Source organism: Antrostomus carolinensis, unplaced genomic scaffold (assembly GCF_000700745.2).
Source record: "Antrostomus carolinensis isolate BGI_N321 unplaced genomic scaffold, ASM70074v2 scaffold16534, whole genome shotgun sequence".
NCBI classification, from domain to species: Eukaryota; Metazoa; Chordata; class Aves; order Caprimulgiformes; family Caprimulgidae; genus Antrostomus; species Antrostomus carolinensis.
Window position 1 is genome coordinate 45,860 of NW_010310256.1, and position 16,927 is coordinate 62,786.

At 36.0% G+C, this 16,927-nt stretch overlaps 1 protein-coding gene across 1 annotated transcript in view; it reads left to right on the top strand.

The window, feature by feature from the left end:
• CCDC146 (coiled-coil domain containing 146) overlaps nucleotides 1-16,927 on the top strand; it is a gene marked incomplete at its 5' end in the record, with an annotated part of 69,477 nt that overhangs the window by 36,888 nt on the left and 15,662 nt on the right. Inside the window, 7 exon segments of the mRNA XM_010166365.2 lie at nucleotides 32-241; nucleotides 8,116-8,173; nucleotides 8,718-8,894; nucleotides 9,529-9,602; nucleotides 10,893-11,120; nucleotides 11,917-12,103; nucleotides 15,737-15,832. Of these exon segments, the coding sequence (XP_010164667.2) occupies nucleotides 32-241; nucleotides 8,116-8,173; nucleotides 8,718-8,894; nucleotides 9,529-9,602; nucleotides 10,893-11,120; nucleotides 11,917-12,103; nucleotides 15,737-15,832 (1,030 nt within the window).

Below are 16,927 nucleotides of genomic sequence, written 5' to 3' on the forward strand. Positions count from 1 at the left end.
GCCTCGTTCTAAATTTTTCTATTTAATGTAGTTTACAGGAATCTGAGATCCAGCTGTTGCAGGAAGCCAAACGTCTTAGTGTAGAACTGGAACAACAGCAACATGAACTGGAAAAAGCAGAACAGTTCCCTGAAGAATCCCCCAGTGAAGTTTCCCGAATAAGGCAACAACTTCTTAGTTGCCAAAATGAATACAATGCTATTAAAGAAAGAGAGTATGAAATTCAGTTCAAGATGGAATGGTAAGTGATAGTGGTCAAACACTGCTAATTTTATCATAGCTTATCTAGAATGATAATATAAAGTACAATTCAGTCTTCTTTCCGTGTTACATGAACACATTTCTTGATGGCTGTTGTTGAACAAATTCCCACAAACTTTCCCTAGAAACAGCAACATTTCAGTGATGAATAAAATTACCTTGGCGTGAGCTTTGTAGGTTATTTTAATTTTAGAACATGCTATGGTGTCCTTTGAAATGCTGTTTAAAATTTACTGCATTGCATCATTAATGTTTAGGTAGGCAAAATTAACAGGAACAATTCTATTCTAGGACACCTGTAATACAAAAGATTAAAGTGTCTCAGAGACCTGGTGACAGGGATTTTATGGAAACAATGTCATAAATAGACCCAATGCTATTTTTATCATCAGAAGCACAGTTTATTCAAGTTTTTCTATTCAGGTATTTAAAGGAGGAGAAGTACTTGTATATTCTCATGTCAGAAAAATGAGAAATTTACTGTGAAAGAAGTGAATACTTGACATGTCTATAAAAGGAAAAAAGTCCAGAATAATCTTGATAGTGTTTATATTTTAATTATCTGCATAAATATGAGTGTGTTGTACTTGAAGCTTTTATGGTAAGATTACGAACAGTACTATTGCATTTACCTACGGAAATATTTTCATTTTGTGGGATGTTTGCTATTTTTACCAATCTTCAATCCAGCTGTAGTGTAGTTGGTGTATATATATCCAAATAAATAATGTCAGCAGCTCAGCAGTTAAAACTGTTTTTCTGCAAGGAAGGTAGGGGCACTGTACAGACTGCATAGAGCAGATTTTTCTGGCAGTTCGTTCTTGATTTTTTTTTTTTTTAGAGCCAAATGTTTGCTCTAAGAGAGAAAAAAACTTGAGAAAGAAGCAAATTGGGAGTGGGAGAAATAAAGAAACATGGAAACCATCTGGAAAAAATTATTTGCTATGAGATAACTAAGCAACATGAAGTTTCCTGAAATAATTATTAAATACAGAATTTGTTGCAATTTCCAAGCAGTCCAGAAATGAACTCTTCAAAATATCATGCTTTTTACTCATTTGTCCTCATATCTTATGAACATTTGTCACAGATTTTGCATCACTTTTCCAAAAAATGAGGGGGTTTTATATGTTTAGGCGATATTTACTCATACTCTATTTTCTACCTCTAGTCAAAAGATTTCTGTCCTACACAAAACACAGTTTAGGTATTGTTTCAATTACCCCTGCACATTTAGTGCATTAATTCTTACACATGAATTGAATAGTCTATCTCACAGATAAAAAATACACTTTTTGTATCAGTCATACTGTGAAAAAATAGTATTTCACTTTAATAAGAAACTTCCTCTGTTTGGATTTATGTATTGCATGAGATCAAAACCAGCTGTACAGTCTGACCAGAGGACCATATGGCGCAGCATCTAATGGTGACCAAAAGTTCAGCCCCCAGCCATTTGTGATGTAGGGATTTCATGAGCCAAATACAGTCCTCTGTATTTAGGAATCTTCAGTTGATCCCTCTTGAACTTCTCCTGTCTCCTCCTCAGCTGTATGAACTTCTGGCATTGCAATACCCTGGACAATGAGTTCCAAAGATTAACTAACAAGAACTGCCACCTCCTTCTTTTTTTGAACCTTACTCCTACCAGCTTCATTTCATGCCCTGTAGTTCTTGTATTAGATGAGACAGTGAACATCTGATCCTTTCCTCATTTTCACTGCTGCAGGATCTCTTTTGTATCCTCCCTCCCCTTTATTTCTCAGCTTTCTAAACCGAAGACCTACAGATTATTTAATTGTTTAATTATTAATTATTTAATTGTTCCTTGTTTGGAATCTGTTTCATGCCTGGTGGTAGCATTGGGTGTTACGTGTGTTGTGGATGTGGAGAGAGGAGGATGTGCCTTGGTTATGTGTGGATTTGTTTATTGGGAGAGAAGATACTGCTTTCCAGAAATGAAAGTGACTTTAATGTTGGAGTAGTGTAGAATGAACAGGACGGGCAGAATACATATCTGTGTGAGGAATGGATGAGTGAATGTAGCAGGGAAATGAGAAATGAGCTATGAATAAAACAGCTAATGGATGTAAATACGTGTTTGTAAAGAAGGGATGGGTTTGGTGCCTGTGAAAGACAGTGAAAAACAATGTTCAGAAGAGAGTTGTGGGTAGCATGTGATCTAATAATAACACTGGTGTAAAATGAAGATCTACAAGCCTGATGATTTTATATAAATAATAAAATGATATCTTCTGAAATATCTGTGTGCATGGGTGGTGTCACAGACAGAGGGGAAGTTGCATCAAAGATCTAAGTTTGCTGTTAGGTGACTGCTTGGTTTCCTTAATTTCTCAGAAGGATAGAAACTCATGGTCCAATCTCTCTTGGCCCTTGATCTCTCTGGAGTACAGTTTCCCTTGGTGTCCAACTGTGTTAATACAGTTCCAGCTGTGCTTGGCACTTACAAGTCAACTTCTCTTTGGGAATTATGACTAATGGCTGTTTAGTCTGAAAATAAACATATTGCTTATTTACTTTCTTACATATAGCAGGCGAGGAACATGGAGGGGAAAAGCTTTTGAAGGAAATATCTGTGTCTCTTATCCTTTATCCTTTTCTTAGAAGTCTTTTTTCTTATCTACTCAGAAATACTGCTGAGCTGGAAGTGAGAGATCTTCCTCCCTGTTTCTGTAAGCCCTTTTGTCTCTGAAGTATCTCTTTAGTCTCTGCTGCCTTTACTTCTTGCCTCAGTTCACTTTCTCCGATAGCCAAGGGCACTTAGCATCCTTTTTGCACTCAGATTCAAATCTGACAACAGTAAACTTCTCTTGAGGAATCATATCGATATACCATAACATTAGAGAACTTACTTTTTCTCTCAAGGTCCCTTAGTATTCTATGTTCTCTTTTCCATATTTCACTTCCTATTTGCTTCCCTCCATAAACAGTTTTTCTCCAGATCAGATACCTTTTTCAACAACTGAAGGTGATATTTCATTTTCTGGTTTAATTCTTTGGTGTTCCAATGAGTATTCAACATTCCAAGAGTAAATTTAAATTGCTTTCAGCACTGTAGTATCAGCAGGTTTTCAGAAATTTTGTAACTTTTTTCATAGCTTGAATAGGTAGATGAGTTATTCAGAGAAGCCCTGATGTGCTTCAGCTGTCAGGGAAGTCACCCCGAGGGTCACTGCGTGGGTGTGGTGTACCCCCATTGTCTGCGTGTCCGTCCTCTTCTGGTTTGTATTCCTGTTCTGTTGTACATTTGTACTGGGTTCGTTGCTAGCGTGTCTGCCTCGAGTGCTCGGCACAGGAGGGGAATGAAGGTTGGAAGGATTTTGCTGAGGTTATAAAGTTTGGGCTCCTATCCCAAAATCAGGGCTGACTCCAGGAGTATTCTTCCTCTCAAAAACTATTGGGCAATTGTTAGGAAAAATACTGATCCCGATTCACTTCTGGTACAGTTGCGTTCAAAGCTGTGGAGGTTTTTCATATAACTGGCACTGAATGTGCCTCAGTGATTAAGAGTATAGACTGAAAAAACAGATTAGCACAAGAACAAGAAAACCATCAATGTGATCAGTAAGGAGGAGTTCTAGATTGAGAAAACTTTCATTTTAGTGTCTATGCAGGGTTCAGAGTCCTGGTTTCTGAGACAAAGTAAAGAGGAGCTGCTTTTCTTTATTAGGCCATAGCATCAATGATATTTTATTTTTGAGAAATAATACATTTATCATCTAAATTAATTTATCATCTAAAGTGTATTTTTTAAAGTAAGCAATTAATTTGAAATGAAGTTATCTTTAACAAGAGTTTGTGAGCTTAAAGGTACCTGATACATGAAAACAATTTTCTCTTAAAGCCCAGGCCCAATCTACAGCCCTGACAGTCATTTGTGCAGGTAGCAAAATGGCTGTTGGCTGAAGTACTCCATGCTGTCGCATGCAAGGCAGGATTGCAAAACTGAGGTTGTCCTTGTAGAAGGATTGCAAATATGGAAAATTATTTCAGTGCTTGTAATTATTTCAGGATTAGTCACTCAATAATTAAAAAGTGAAAAGTTAAGTTTTTGCCCATAGTTTTTCTAGCAATGAATTACAAGTCATAATTAAAATAAATTGAGTTAGAGTTGAAGTTTTTATCAACTAACCTTGTGACTGCATTATCCGGTACATACAAACTAAGCACAACTAAGAGCCTTACAGGAATCTCATGCTGGCAGCTTGTCAGCTGTGATATCTTCTGCTTGTGGTCACTAGATTTTAGTTGTGAGGTGCTGAGCACCTTCTGGGGATTCCTCAGCAATCCCAGCTGTGTCAGAGTAGCGGAAGGAGTTTGCTTTCTTGCATGATGGGATTTGTAATGGTGATAACATTCTGGCTGTTTTGCAAGCTGAGGAACTGAAATGGACTTCTTTTGACAACTACTACTACATTTCTTAATCTCTCTGACTTAATTTTTTTATTTCTGTGTCAGTTTGCAGCTGTAGACATCTCTCAGGGAAAAGTCTGGAATGTGTTTTTATTAATGGTTCAGTTTTCCAAGTGCCTTTTTTTAAACTCATTACATCTGCATCCGTAATAGCTTTTCATGTACAATACTGCTGTGAAGCTTCACGTAAATAAGTAATGCAACATGAGAAATGTTTGCAAACATTAATGTTTAAACTTAAGAGTTTCATCTTCTCTTCATAGTGTATGTTGTTATAGGTGTAATAATGATAATAAAAAACATGTGATGTTGAAAAATACACTTATTAAAGAAGGGCTATAAAACAATGGGAATTATAAATGCCTAATGCCAGTTGCAGCTATTTTATCTTCAACTGGTAATTTATCTCATCTTAAAATAGGTACCTGAGATGTCAGATGTCCCGCCCTTTGCTGGTTCCTGTTTTTATCCGTGAGAGTAAGGAAGCCTGGAAATGTCAGCATAGGGGTATCTGTCTAAATTTTAGATATGGGCAGCTGGACCAAACTCATTGCTCAAAAGGGAGAGATATAACTTCTTTCTTTTACTCCCTTTTCTTTTCACACCTTCACTGTTTTTTGTGTGGAAGTGGTTGGTCTGCCAGCTCTTAAGGCAACTTGATGCTTACTGTTCAGTTTTGCCTCTGTTTATGTCACAGAAAATGAGGTGTTCAAATCATTTTACTTTTGCTGGGTGGAAAAATCTTTGTTGTGAAACTGGAATGACTCCACAAGAATCTGTCCTCATGCATGAGGAATGTGACAAAAGAAAAACAGTGTCAACTTTGCTCTCCCTCCTGATTCTTAGGATTGTTCTTTTGATCATCTGGCATGATATTAAAGAGGGCACAGCACAGACTGGTGCAATGCAATGCAGCACTGCAATGCGGTACTTCTTTAATCAGTTTGCACAGGACTTATTTAATCAATTTTTGTGGCAGTCAGTTATGGGTATTTGTGCAGAGTAGACATTCATTATAATTAGTGTGATTATGCCAGTCCCAAAGAGTCCAATAAGGAATCCTGCCAAAATGAGTTGAGAATATGATTTGTTCTTATTAACTTATTTATACACTCAGACAACCTGTTGGTAAGTGAAAGCATTGCGTTTGACCCATGTGGCATTCCAACACAATATACTCAGTTGTAGTTTATGGGCACAGCACACAGAAGCAGACCAAAGCTGCTGTCACAGAATTGAGTAGCTTGCTTTTCAATGCAGTTTGATCCCTGTGCTCTTCTTCATTGACTTTAAACAGTGGAACATAAAAGAAGCAGTTCCTGAGCCCCATTGCAGCAAAGAAGAAATCGCCTTATAGTGTTTCGTTCTACTCGCTTGTGCTTGCACAGTACACCTGCAAAATACTCCTGTGTCTTCGCTCTTCTGGGCAATTTTTAAAGTTTTAATAGACTTTTGCAATAGAACTTTCTTATAATTCATTTTATCAATTTCTGGGAAGACTTATCTAAATTCAGCTTTTTTCTTTGAAAGATTTATTTTGCAAACTCATTCATTCTGTGGGTGTTCAAACTCCCTGATATTCAAATTAGTTTTCAGACTTACCAGTCCCTGTAGAGGCATAGTTGTGGTCTGCCCATACAAATATACATACATGCTGTAAATCAACAACATCTACTCTGTTATTTTCTCTTCGCTGTTCATCTGAGCCAGAGCTTGCTCTCCATGATTTTTTTTTATTGCAACACCACTAACCCAGTTTTCTTTTTTGACTGTTTTTTTCACTTGACTGGAGAGATGTTGCCTGAAGGTTCAAGGTGTAAGCTTTGCTCCTTTTGTTGGAGGACCAAAGTGTAAGAAACAATTTCTTGGGGGTGCAGGAACCTTAAATCAACACTGATAAAGAATTAAGCGCAAGATTCCAGGGATGATTCACCATGAAACTGGCAACTAGGAGACTGATCCCTCTCCACATGACCACCACCTTCTGAAACCTGAACCACCACCATGTGAGGTTTTAAGCTGCTGCTGAAAAGATTCAAAGAAAAAAGAAATATTGATCAGCTGCCTCTCTTTTGTATCAACAAATTCAGAGACAACTGTAACAGCTGCTTGGCGTAGGTGGGGCTGCCCCAGGACTCCCTTGTCATAGTTTATAGCTCTAAGTGCCACAGTCTCAAGGAGGCTTGACCAGCACATCTTCCAGCTGGAGTTACAAACACGAATTTAAGTGCTGAGGTTGATTATTTGCTATATCTGGGACAGAGGATTTGTCTGTTTCACCTATTCCTCAGCTGCAATTTCTACTCCTTTATAGCCTGAGACTCAGAAATGTCATCGTAGGTACTAATTACAATGCAAGAACCTGCCTCCTTGTTCCCAATCAATAGCACAAGGACTTAATTAAGTTCAGTTTGGTTGTGATGGCGTGCAGCCTGCTGTAGCCCATTTGCTGCCTGTAGGTGCAGAATTGTTCTGTGCATGCCCTGTGGGACATATTGATGTCTCTCTTCACTAGGGCTAATTTTTTATATTCGGCAGTTTTTACCTACCTGCCACCAAGAAGCTCCCTATTGTAAATCTAACAAGCTTGTTGGTTCAGCTTCATTTTTGTAGTCACTCCTTCATCTTTCTCAGGGCAACATTACTGGAAATACACCCAGAAGATCTAAGAGCTTTCCTATTTTTTCCTTTCCTCCTTCTTCCCTCCTTTGGCATCTGTTTCTATTGTTGCCTGAAATCAAATTGCAATGTAGTTTTGGATATAGGTTAAATGACCATGGATACTCAATTTAGTTTTCTACTGTACCCCATTGACTTCATCTCCATCTCTTGTCACTTTTCAGAATTTTTTTTTTCACAGGAGCCTGTTGAGACTTGAGGAGCTTCACTTAAAGTTTTTTACAGCATGAATGTGTGTGTGAGTAATCACTCGAAGAAGAAAGTTTCTCACTAGCAACTGCCCTTTCTTTCATGTGTGTTGTCTCTGTGGATATTTGTAACCCATCTCCTTTTTCCTTTTGCCTTATTTCCATGTTAAAATTTTGTTTTCTGAAGATGGGAAGAACTGTGGGTGTAGGGTGCCACCTGCCCTGTTTTACTCTGCTAGTATAAAGGCAAGAGTGAATGAGGCATAAATGCATCCCTGCAGGACATGGTAAGACTAAGTATCAGGTTGAAAAGTTTAAATATGTGCACTGTACAAAAAACATGCATGTGTATGACCTGTCTTTCAGGACTTCCAGTTACCAGTCAGCAACCTTCCTTTAAAGCTGGACACCTTTCAATTGCCCCTGGTGATAATTCACCATACATTTTAGTCTAACATAAGATAGGCTTCCATACTTTTTTTACCATTTACTATGTTACAGTAATATTTATTGTATTTCTAATATATTTAGCTCTGTTTTCATTTTTCTGTAGTTTGCAAGAAGAAAAGAGGCTTCTGGAAAGTGAATATGAAAGAATGCCAAAACAAAGGGTAAGTACCAAACATGAGAAAAGCCATGTTTTATGTTCTGTCAACTAACATATGAAAACATAAATGAAACTGTTTTCACAGTGTGTAGCTCTAGAGTTTTATTTCAAATTGGGAATCCATAGAAAAATCAATAGGTAGATTTTATGGGAGTGGCTGTATTATGTCATTCAGGTTTGATAAGTCTAGGGCAAGCAGTGAATAACTGATTCATAGAAGATCTGGATTTTCTTGAGTTTCTTCAAGAAATTTTTTTATCGTAAATGCATACTGCACAAAAAGATAGCTGAAGGCTCTTGGTTCTAGGATGTGAGTACAAAAAATACATTTGCAGTCATAAATCCAGATGAATATATGTGGTTTTGTTGGAAATAAAATTCTGCTGGTTATTGATAGAAGAAACACACAGCTGGTAAAAAATTGTATTTCACACCTTGGTGTAAAAAATGTTATCATAATTCAATGTTAATTGTGCTGTTATATCACAAGCTTGCAAAATATATAAGGGAAAATAAAATTAATTTGATCTTTTACTTCATTTTTAAAGGAAGCAAATAAAAAAATTAAACAGTTGAAAGAAAATTGTGATGAACTCTGCAAAGAAGTAATCCAAAGGAAAGCAGAAGTTAGTGCAATAAAGGAAGATGTTTCATCCAAGCAAAAGCTGACACTCATAGATAAGAAGGAAATGGAAAAACTTCTGGAGAAGCAGGCTAATTTAAAAGTAACACAAAATTAATTGTGTGTATGTATATTTGTGCCTGTGTGTGTGTGCATGTATGTGTATGTCAGTACACACTTTGGCCAAGGAAATTGTGAATCTTCTGGATGTTATTTGTCATTCCAAACTCATTAGATGGCATTACATTATGTATTGCATCATTTTTCAATAGGCGTGAAACACGCTGCTGTGCCATATCCATTATTACTCCTTTAGGAAATAATAATAGTAATGGTTTTGATTAAAAACTGGTTTCTATAATGACATACCTCCTATGTTGTGTTATTGTAAGCTGCTCTGACATATGCGCAGATCCAAGTTAATACAGATTTATGCTGAGAATTAAGAAATACCCAGAATAAAAAAATATCTTCGCTGCTTTCCTTTCTATGGTATAGATAATATATTCACATGTATTAATAATATTCAGACATAATTTTTATCTTGCGGACATAATGAAATGGTATTTATCGATGTTTAGTTGCAAAAGTAGCAGCTACAATTCCCTGGGGCAAGGTCAAGTAATTAGAAAATATGTTTCCTGCCTATTTTCACAGCAGTTTTAGGTGAATGTTACTTCTATGAAATCTCACCAGATTTTGAGGTTATTAATCTAACCTTTCTGTTTTGTCACTAGGATGAGCTAGTTAAGATCCTTGGTGTTCCATCACAACTTGGAAAAGAAACTGAGAAGTTGAATCTGAAAAAAATGTATGCTTTTAATAAATAATTGTTTTGATGCGTATATGTATAACTTATTTACATCCATTTGCTACAGAGACAGTTGAGTATAGTTGTTGATTAAAATTAGGATCAACATTTTAAAAACCATCTATAATCCACTTAAAATCCATGCACTGTGCTGAAAAATATAGTATATGCAGTGAAACTTTGTAAATTTAAGTAAAATAAAGAAAAAATTAGAACAAAGCTTGGTGAAAAATTACTTAACCATCTTACTGTGCTGCATTACTATATATCAGATCTACTTAGTGGGTTTTTAATGGAAAATAATGTTACTGGGTAATCTAATGATTTGACTTTATTACAGTTGCTAGTCCTCAGTGACTGTGTATCAGTTTATCTCTACTGGCCTCAGGGAAACTAGCAGCTTTCACAGCTAACAGGCTGGTCTGAGCTAAATAATCATTCTTCCTTGATACTTCTTACCAGTTTTTTAGTCAGAGATGCTTTGCTGTAAGCTCCTGATGTGAATTCTGGTCTCTAACATTTCAACTGGGAAAATGTAAAGCAGTAGACAGGCTTTTCTTTCTCTGTTTTGCATCACTGGGTTTTTTCTCCCCTGAAGCATGGCATGTGCTGCTTTCTGTATGTGTAAAATCTAATTAGCACTGTGCAGTTTCAGACAGGTCTCTCATAGATCCAAGTGCTTCCCAGATGAATGATGGTTTTTGTATCCTATTTGAGCACAGAGTTGCACTGAATTTTTGTGTCTCCTGCTTGCAGTCCCTATTTGTAATATAGAAATTGTTTGACTATTTTATATTTCTCAGTTTTAAAACTTGTATAATGGTTAGCTTCTACATTTTCCTCACTACTCCGCTTAATGCAGCTGTGCTATCATAAATATAAGTTTTCCCTTTAGTGTTACAGAGAAGCAATTTTTTAAAGCTAACACATTGTGTAAATTGTTATTAATAAAGTATTTAAATGAGTCTTTCTACTTGTGTTCCATCATAGTGTGAATTAACTAGAGTTTACAGCTGATTTTCACAGAAATCAGCTTACTAGAAGTCTTTTAAAAAGTGTCATGTTGCTCAGCGTCCTGTTAGTCCCATGGCCGTCCTCAGTTTTATTGTGGAACTGTATTGGCATTTGAAGATTTTCACTGTATGTCATCTGCTTTCAAACATATAAGGTAGATAGTTGTGGTGCTGACATGATTTTGTGTGTCCATGAAAACTGGCAACTTACATTTTGCTACTTAAATATGCATGTGGAAATGTGAACCCTTACTGTTTTGTTAAAATATATCCACAGCGATGCAGAGAAGAAGAAAAAAGCCCTTAATGGCCAAATTGAAGAGTTGAATGGTACCCTGAAAGCCATTGTAAAAAGGACTGACGAGATTTTGCAAGAAAGAGGAGATGTAATAAAGGAATTGGATGGGAATCAAATTTTGCTAGAAAGCAAAGAACGAGAAAGCATTACTTTGACAAAACTACTAGAAATTAGCAGAGAGAAGGAATCGGCGATCCTGTCAGACAGGTTAGAGTACTAGACATAAGCCATGTAGCATGAGTGAACATTTCTTTGTTCTCAAAAGTCTGTTTCTTTTTCTGCTGTATTGTTTGTGTTTTCAAGTTTTATGCTACAACCAGTGCAGACTAGAAATTATCAGGCCTGTTTCAGACTTCAGGAATGTTTGTATAAACTGCTGGAATCTAGGTTGTGGCTTGAAGAAGAACATAAGCATTTGATAAAATGCTTGGAAAGTGAAACTGGATTTTGCCCTGAAAGGGAAATCTTTTAGGGAGTTTCTCTCTCCAGTGACAATATACTTTTTTCTGTGTAACCCACAGAAAGTAAATTGAGCAGGAAAAAAATAGGTCAAAAGCTTCAAATGATTCCTTCTTTGCAAAGGAAGATGTATACTTTTAATTATGGCCATATGTTCAGCAACAATGCATTTGCCTTTAAAATTTTGTATTAAAGGATAGTGGCACTTTAAATTGAAATGTTTCAGTGAAGCAAACATGTAAATATTCCCTCATATTAAAAAACATGTTTTCTTCTTCTTATAAGTAATAGTTTCTCTGGAATTTTTAGCATTGAGACAGTGACACCTCATTGACATCATTAGGAATATTATCATTGATTAAAGTTACCAGAAGTGTATAAAAGTTATAAAAATGCTACCTTTTAAGGTAATTTGTGTCAATAGTGTACAAGTTTATCTTGCTGCTCAGCCATAATGATGCAGTATTCAAAACCCACTGAAATATTTGCATACATGTCTTGGTCAAGTTGCCTGTTTCTAAAATTTTGTGTCTTATCGATATAGGGAAGCTCTGGAAGAAAATTTAAATAAATGTGCCTTGGAGAAAAAAAAGCAACTTGATATTCTCATACAAAAGCAAACACAGAAAGATAGAGAACTGAGAAATTTAAAAAAGATGGAGTTACAACGGGATATGATTTATGATTCCTTGGAACAAGATAAGGCACAGCATAAAAGACTCAAATCAGAGGTCTGTATGAATGCATTGATCATAAGGATTCTAAATTTTCCTGTAAGAAATCTGTCTATAAAATCTTATGACTGGTCCTAAAAGGGAGAAGGGGATAAGACTGTTTTAAGTCTTATGCCCAAAAAAGTGTTGAGAGTGTTGTTACAATCAAGAAAGAAACCTCTAGGTGCTATGGCTGTAATGAAAATACTGCATCAATTATATTTGGACTATTCTTAAGAAATGGATTTTAGGTGGGAGCATCCTGTCAAGGAAAACTGGGAGATTATATTGACACTGCCGTGTCATGTCTTCCTTTAAAGCACTGTGGAATTGTGGTCATTTATGAGTGAACTAATAAAGTGACTTGCTCATTAGCATAAACCAAATTTGTATTAGAAAAATAGATCCAAGTACTCCCTGGTTCCCAGATGATGAAAAGATATATCTTTTTAAAATTTGAAGATTGTTTGTAAATTACTGTAAATAATTTATAATGTATTTATCATTATTCCAGGGGACAGGAAACTAGCACTGTATAAAGTTTGGTATTAAATACTACGAAATAATTCTGTGTATTCTCTTTGTTTCCACTTGAATTCACCTTCCTCATTTCCTCCCTGCATTTGTATTTCACCCATTCCTCTTCCCATATTGATTTACTCTTTTCTGTTTTATTTTTGCCTTCTACTATGCTGATTTTTCATTCTGCTTGTCTATTCAAAACATTTTCTTTCTTTTCTTCTTCCAATTCTTTCTTAAAAATTTACTTTGTGTATAATTTTTTTTTGTATTCTCTTCCTCTCATCATTCATTCTTCTATTCTCTCTTTCTTAAGCTTTTCTCCTATACTAACTCCTTGCTTAGTCTAAATTGTAAGTCAGTATTACAAAATTAATCTTACTTAGTCAGGTGAATATTTTTTCACAGGATTTGATGTTTCCTACTTGGACACAGTGTTTTTCCTTAGTCCATCTAACCAATTTAGGGCAGAAAAAAGTTTTATTTACATCACTGTAAAGCTTTTAAAAATAACTATATGATTTCAAAACCCTCACATACTTAGCGTTGCTATTTAAACAACTCTAAAATTACTCAATAATATTTAATATTATTAAATAATATTTTTTTTAAGTCTCCCCTGAAATTCCTCCTGAATGCACATGTATATTAATTACCAAGTAATATAAGCCCAGTTGGAAGGAGGGAGGACAGCTCTATAACTACACAAAAGAGTTTTAGATTTAATTTCCTGATATTGATTAAAAGGCTGACTCACATTCCAGTGTTTGATCTTAAAGCTCGTACTGAGTTTCTGCTTAGAATCAGTGAAGATAATCTGGGAAATTGTATTTTTTTCCTGTGTCCCTATTGAAGAAATATTTGTGGGGGGAGAATTATAATTGTTCAAAACTGTGCAATGCTAAAGTGAAGTGCAGTAACTCACCGACAGCTGTGGTTGGAGTTCAATGTCTTGGGTGAGATCCAAACCCAAGCCAACCCTTTACACTGTGTGAAAGGGCAAGAGACCTGTAATGAGGCCCTTAAGGTTAAGTTGCATTGCAGAGGGTTCCCTCTCTGCTAACACTGGGCTATGCTATGGGCTTGTATGTGTCTTGCAAGTAGCAGCAGCACGAGGAGTGGGGGAAGAGACTGCCAGCAGAGACAGAAGTGGAATTCTCTGGAGCATTTTACTCCAAAAGCTGCAGGTTGCTACCATAACACGAACAGACCATGGCAATACAGTTGTTTTAAGCCATCTTCCCCATACTATGCATTTTCTTTTTCCTGGGTCTTTTAGAAGACAAAATGTCAAACTACCTTTCCTCTGCAGCATGGACAGCTGAAATGCAATACTGGAGTATGAAAGGCTAGAGTGGCAAGCTTGATTCTGCTTGGCTTTTGCTGTCTTTAGACTATTTTAATTTGGAAGACTTAGGAGCACACCTAGGAAAAGTTAACTTAAAAAGCCAGATTTATATTTGTTCAATGTGATTCCAAGTGAAACAAAATCACAAGAATTAATTGCTAGTATAAAATGTGATTGCAGAAGCATCAGTGTGCTTCCCCAAATTTCTCTTACTTTAAATCATGTGCTAAGTGCAGAATGACTGGTTTGTAGAATAAGGAAATTACAGGAACACTTCCTTGAAATGTGTTTTTCTTCTTAATAAGTTGTGAAAGGTCAGCTATTGCTAAATATCAACATTCTGTGTGAAAGAGAACTGGCTGCTGCGGCTGTTGCCAGCCCAGAGCAGAGCTGCTGTTCCCCTCCATGCGTGCCTTCTCCTTGGTCAGGCCCAGGCACAGACAGCCAAAAGTGCCTAAGTTTAGTCATGTCTTATGTGAATGAAAGTCCTTAATGGGTTAAAGATGTTTATATGTGCTTTCTACTTTTAGACCCAAGAGTTTGATGGAATCGTTAGAATCCCATCTTGAAAATGTGGAAATGCCAACTTAAAGCCACTACGGCCTTTTACACAGCAGAAGTGGTAATTAATACATGCTCCAGAGAAAGGCCACATTTGCTTCTTCCACAGGAGTGAAAGCAACTTGCTTAGAATAGGATTTATCGACCTTTTAGCAAACCAAACCTCGGAGTTGGCAGTTGAAACCAAAGTAACTCCACAGTCTGACCTTTGCTGTGCCTCATTTTTCTCTTTCCCAGTGAAAACCATCTAATTTTATAATATTATCTATCACAGAAGTGTCAAACAGCTCATTATCTGCATTGAGGTTTAGTGTTTTGAACTCTTAACAGCTGGATGAGACCTGAGAAGGATATAATGGGGTTGCATGTATTCTTTTTTAATAGCTTCCAGCTAAGTGGTTCAGTGTCATTTTTTCCCCACCTGTGTGAATTAAAAATGTGCAATTATGGACAGGCAACCTATGCCTGCATAGTTAGCCTGCTGCATTTATTCCTTAATCACTTAGAGAATTTTTAAGTGAAGTTAGTCACTGTGAGGCCAATACTGTTTTGCATTATGAGTTATATCATGCAAGTAGTTGTAGTGGGATTGTTCAGATATATTTTAATCAGAAAGTAGTTTCTAATAAGTCTTCCTTCACACACTTTTAAAATCTGTCTGAATAAACATATATCCCATAACATACAAGAAAAAAAATATACATAACTTTGTGTTGGCAGTTTTGACTTTTTAAAGCCTAAGAAGGAAAAATCTTACTTTAATAAGTAAAAGCAAAAACTATGATAACAAATCTATACAGATATGAAATACTGATGCTATTGAATTCAGTGGTAAATCTATTTTTTTCATTCAGTAAGGTCAGATTTTCACTGATAAAATCTTCTGTGAATATAGAAGGTGACATCTTCCCATAGTTGCTCTTTGTGATTATTTTTTTTTAATGATAGCTTAGTTGCTGAAAACATAACCCTTATAAATTCAGTACTTAAACTAAGCTTTGTGAAGTTCAGTGTTTATAGTTAAATTCTTAAAAGAAAAAATTGAGAAACTTGAATATGTTACTGTGGGACTCTAATCAACGAAGAGCTTTTGAACTAGCTGTTGTAACAAGACAGAAATCTAATTTCTTAATATGTGTAGTTACTTCAAATAGATTATCTGCATTTTACATTTTTCACATCTTTTATTTGCATCACTCAGTGTCCTTGGTTTATTTTTGTAGGCAGAAGCCATCCCTAAAAGTAATGGAGTATTATTAGAAAGACGAAGAGAACTACAGAAGGAAATTGAAATGACCAAGAAAAGATTAGCTGAACAGGTGCTGAGTTCTGCTTTCTCATACTTGTTCACTATAACAGTTTGTTTTCAGTCATGAGAATAAAGGTAATGTTTGAAGGAAAAATGGTGGCAGTTTCTAGTTGCAGCTTTCTGGTGAGAAAACATGTGATGGTGTTTGTTCAAATTTAAAGATCACTTGTTTGTCATGTTTAAAAAACCTTTGTTGGTGTTATTGGTCACGTATTGGAAGGCAGAAAGTAAATCCACTTTCTAAGTTAAATCTTTCTGAATATTATTAACGACATTACAACTAGAAATATGATGGGTATAAATTTCCATTGGATATGACAGTGACTAACAAGGACAATTCAGCATTTGTACATTATAATTTTTTGTCCTCAGAGTTTTGTCATTTGTGGATGTCTGTCTATATTCAGCACAGCCATATATAGTGTGGAAATGCAGATGTCTTCATTATGACAGTATTAATACTTGCCACTGTATAAATTACTTTATAAGAAGCAATATCTTTCAGACATATCTTCTTTTTAAGATCATACCTCCTCATCTTCTTTCCCTTATATCCATTTTCTTTTTGTACTGTCTTTGAATTCATTAGCATTAGCAGGTGGGATTCAGCTTGTGTTTGACTGCATAAATGTTTGGTATCTACATGTCACTGTCTGCCTATGGGATATGTATCTAATGTGCCACCTTAGTCACTAACCATCTAGTCCTGTAGTCATTGGAGCCTAGGAAGCCATCCATTCACCTTCGCCTAAAGAGGTTAGCTTATACTGGGTAGAGCAAATAGCTCTTTAGAGTTCAGTGACTGTATTGACTGAATCTCCAACAACTGTAGGCATCTAGGTACTTTACTCTGTTTTAAATGTCTAAATTTGGTCTCTTAATATGAAAGCTCAGTGTCATCCATTGTGTAGTAGGCACATAACAAGAGCTCACAGTAAGCATACTTATAGATTATATGGCCATAAAGAACCATTCTGCCCAATGGGCAATAGCTGAAAGACATGCTAAATTTAGGAACAGAAATGCTTCTAGGTGATAATATATTTTGACATGTTATTATAAGGATTGTGCATGGTGTTTCAGCTGGTATTTTTCAAGCAATTTT